The sequence below is a fragment of the Pterocles gutturalis genome, unplaced genomic scaffold (assembly GCF_000699245.1).
Source record: "Pterocles gutturalis isolate BGI_N339 unplaced genomic scaffold, ASM69924v1 scaffold40777, whole genome shotgun sequence".
NCBI classification, from domain to species: domain Eukaryota; kingdom Metazoa; phylum Chordata; class Aves; order Pterocliformes; family Pteroclidae; genus Pterocles; species Pterocles gutturalis.
This window is the reverse complement of record NW_010111991.1, coordinates 11223-15569: the sequence shown is the minus strand read 5'-3', so window position 1 is coordinate 15569 and position 4347 is coordinate 11223. Positions and strand designations below refer to the sequence as shown.

Here is a 4347-nt window from a genome sequence, read left to right as displayed (position 1 = left end):
CGGAAACAGGCGCAGGGGGGGAAGAAAAGAATATTGACAGGATTGACAGCAAGTGCCCTCATGCTTTGTTGTCCATGTTGTGTCTCTTTTCTGCTCACAAGGGAACAGAAGTGTGAGAGGGGATATGTTTTCCTTGCCCATTTCTTATGCAGACTCTTTGCACAAGCTGACAGTAGAGGTACAAGCAGAGTTAAAAGTGAAATCTTTGTCTGCTAATTTGCTGACCATATTTTAGCTCAGTCTTCATGACTTGTTTAAAGACACTTATTGATATTCATACATCTTCTCCCCTTATCATCCAGCTAGCTGTGAAATAATATTGACAAATGGTTTCTGGGCTGGATAGTGTTCTTGGGCAGCTCAAAATGAATGTCAGTAAACTCAGTACAGAGGGGGTTTAAGCTGGACTCAACAAAATTATGAGTAAAGCGTTTCCTTAGCAAAAATGTCAAAACAGTTTCATCAACACTGATTATTATATCCTGTGAATGCTGATTATTATTCCATGGGCAAAGGAAGAAAATAACAGGAAGTTTCTATTTTCCTGTAAAAGTCTGAAATAAGTTAAAAAGAAGTTATCCTCTCAGGATACGATGTGCCAAGCATACTGAATACAAATAGAAAAATTCAAATGGAAATTTTCTGTTAATGTCCATCACAAGATAAAACGTCTTTTTGCCCACAAATAGGCAAACCCAGAATTCAATTTCCAGTGAGAATTACCAGAACTTACAGTTCCAAATTTTAAGCAGGATTTCTGTGAATAATTGTTCATATTTAGAACTCTCTGTCCCTGTGTATAATCTTGTAAGTATATACATCTATTACATTAGAAAGGGAGAGAAGTGGGACTGCAAGGAGGGGACAAACATATAAGTAGTTTAAAGATTTCAAATGGGCTATCTTTAAAATATTTTGCAGTGCATTACTTTTGCTGGAATTATACAAAGATTACAAGGTAAGACCAACTCAGTAAGCATGCTATCTTATTCAGCTCAGTTCACAGTATTTATGTTAGGATAATCCTTAGTTCCCTCGTCTGAAGGTACATTTATGCACAAAGACAGAAGTAGATTTCAGCATAGTAAAAGGAAGAGGCATCTTTACCAATAGTAAATCTGCTGTAAATATTCCATATGAGCTTTAGAAGCCTGCTATGCTATTTTATAACAATATGTTATATTTCACCTGAGGTTTGCTGGTTTCCTTAGCATTTAAGGTTGGCATCTGGACTCTGAATCGAGATGCACCGTTCAGGATGGTTTTAGAACTCTGGAAAAAAAAAAAAACAAAATTAAAAAAACAGTATTTTTGTTGCTTGTTTTTTAAAGGACTACATTATTGATAATAATTTCTCTGCAACAAAAGACTTCGTGCATTGTAACATAAACATAACCCCAAATGAAGCATCTTTAATTTAATGACTGTGTATTTGGGGTTTTTAAAGTTCTTATGCAGACCTATGGCAACGTACATAAAACGCAATTACAAATTTATTTGAAGGCTAACTTCATAATGTTTTTATACTCAAGCAGCATAGTGAATTTAGAACATGACCATGCCATTCTTAACATCTTTAGCTGCTTTTTCCTCTACTGAACCTGAATTGACATTGGAAACTTAGTTTTTTCTCAGAAGCAGATGATTTTAGTAGCAACTACAGAAGTTGATTTATTTCAGGAAAACCTTGATTCTTCATTTCCCCTTCCTTTTAAGAGACAAGTTTACCCCTTTATCTTATTCTCACTATATTCTTCTAACCCAGAAACAGACTGTGCTCTTGTGGGCAGGAGGGTTAATGAAGAGTCTGAGCACCTCCAGCATGCTCAGTCCAGAAATTGAGGCAACAAGCTATATTTTAGGCCACAGATGGACCTGCTTTTTATACTTACTTATTAACAAGTGTATTAGCATATCAGTTCGCACCACAATTGCATTCTTTGGAAAAATCTAATTTTGAGATCCTTGGTCTAGAAAGATTTGCCAGGGACATCAGGGTTTGACAAATTATAGAGATTCAAAGTACGGCTGCAGTCAGGAAGGGACAACCTATTGCTAACCACAGGAGGCACTGTGCATTCCTCAGGGATGAGACGTTTGTTTAAGTGTATACTCACACTCTAGATGCCACATAAAAAAAAAAACCAGCGCACCACAAACAACAAAACCAAAACACCCCAACCCTGCCCAAATAAAACCCCCCCAAACCCATCACCACAAGCAAAAAAGAAATGCTCATCCTCACCGAACATTTGAATTCAAAATGAATCCCTAGATAACTCTTCCCCAACAAAAATACAAGGCTAGGTATTGCAGTATTCTTTAGACTAACTGCCATTCATCAACTAAATCCTTCTAAGAAGGCAAAAAACTTTTGAGGATAAACTAAAGTATTTCTGATGTTCAGTGCAGAGCTGAGGTGCAAGCAGTCTTGGGCAGGCATTTCCCAAAATAAACAAACAACACTCAATCACCCTGGTTCTGATAAAACAGATTTTTAAATTTTATCTTATAGAAAATTAGGCTTTTGTCAAAAAAGTGATTTACAATAATTTGTGACGAAGAAAGTCCATTATCTTGAGACAAGTCATCTACATCTTTATTCAGCAGCTCAGCAGAGAAAAAATTAAAGACTTTTTTATTTGACTGTCAAAAATAAGATTTACTGTGGTAAGGAGGAAATGTCTGGGGAAAAGGACTAGACTGAGAGGCTGCACATTTAATGCTTAGACTTCTTTCTCCTTTTTAGAAGGTAAAAATACCAGCCTGGTATCTTTTAGATGCTCAAGCACTTTGCCACAGGAGTTTAAGAGAGCTAAGTTTCCTGGAAATGCAAAGTCAGGTTAAAGAAAGTTCCTAGAACATAAAGACAGGTCTGTATGAACGTGCTGCAACTAACACGTTTACTTATGGGGAAAAAAAAAGGTACAGTGAGGAAAGATGAGAAGCAATAAAAATAGTTCTAAATCATCACATTTCACAAATGCCATCGAAGCTACTAACTTCATTATACTGAAGTGCACCAATGCTTAACAAAGTACACTGATTTCTTGCTTGCATTTGTCATAGGTATAGCCTTTAGGAAAGTCACAGATTAAGTCTCCAACACTAGCACTTAAAAGCACTTCATTGTGCTCAAATATTTGTTTTGAAACCAATTTCAGATTCATAAATCAGAGCCAAGATGAATACAAGCAAAGCATACCCCAAGTAATCGGTGAATAAAGAATAAGAACCCCGCATTCAAGGCTCTGTGCTTGGCTCTCTGTCTGTGCTTCTAGACAACTCAATGAAATCAGACTACTCACCACCACAAACTCTGCAGAAATACTGGGCACATGATCATGCTGCAAATAAACAGTAGATCAAATTCATCCAAGATAGTGATCAAACAGATGAATCTGACCTATAAATCTTAATATAAATCTACCCTAAGTCCTTTCTTCATGTTGAGCATTTATTTTAGTTGTGCTTAAATTTAACTGGTCTCATTCTTCCACAATGAGGTTCTGCTTCTGGCACCAGCTGGCAGAGCTACCTGCACCTAATCAAAACGTCTGTCCAAAGTGACCTACTACAGCTTTATAAGCAAAGCAAGTGTGTACGTTCCTTTAGTTTCTTGGGAAAAAAAAACTAAACAAAACAAAACCAAAAACATTTCTAACTATTTGCAAAAGCACGCTGGTTGTTCAAGTTGTCACTGAAATGACTGAGCAAAAAAAGGGTAGCTAGCATTTTATGCCTGTCAGCAAATTCTACCTCTTGTACAATTTGTCTGAAATTTTTTGTTCCCAGTAATGACACAGTCTATCTTATTACATGAGCCTTCCTTCAATTAGCAATCTGTTTTTTCTTTACAAACAGACATGGTCATTACCACCTCTGCATTTGTAGATCTTCTTGGAACTTCTATTCCTACCTTATTAATTAACTTCTAAAACCAGCCTCCCCGCAGCTAACAGAAGCTGTGAGCCCTATTCACTAAGAATTTCGAATCCATTGTACTTTGCAGACCACACAGGTCTGAAGAGAGGTATTTCGAGCAATTCAAATGGCATACAGCTTCCCAAGACAATGGCAAATCTTAATCTGAGAAAGGTCCGAGGCAGGTGGGGAAGCACTTTTATAAACCTCCTACAAGTTTTGCAGCTGTGAATATATGGAACAGGGAAGGAAGAAGTATGTCTTCTGCTCTGGAGGGCAAGGTTTCCAGGGAAACAGAAGGTCAAATGCATCCCTACACAATGAGACTATGCCCAGAGCTATGATCTTGCTGGTGTCCTAGAGGAGACTAGGTCAAATGATAGCCCCTTTCTGGGACTAGGGAAAAGGGTGGTGAATGGAACA

At 37.4% G+C, this 4347-nt stretch overlaps 1 protein-coding gene across 1 annotated transcript in view; it reads right to left on the bottom strand.

The window, feature by feature from the left end:
- The window catches only part of SLC37A1 (solute carrier family 37 (glucose-6-phosphate transporter), member 1), a gene marked incomplete at its 5' end in the record, with an annotated part of 28363 nt that overhangs the window by 13495 nt on the left and 10521 nt on the right, over positions 1-4347 (bottom strand). Inside the window, one exon of the mRNA XM_010073890.1 lies at positions 1189-1272. Coding sequence (XP_010072192.1) covers positions 1189-1272 — 84 coding nt within the window. The remainder of the gene's footprint in view (positions 1-1188; positions 1273-4347) is intronic.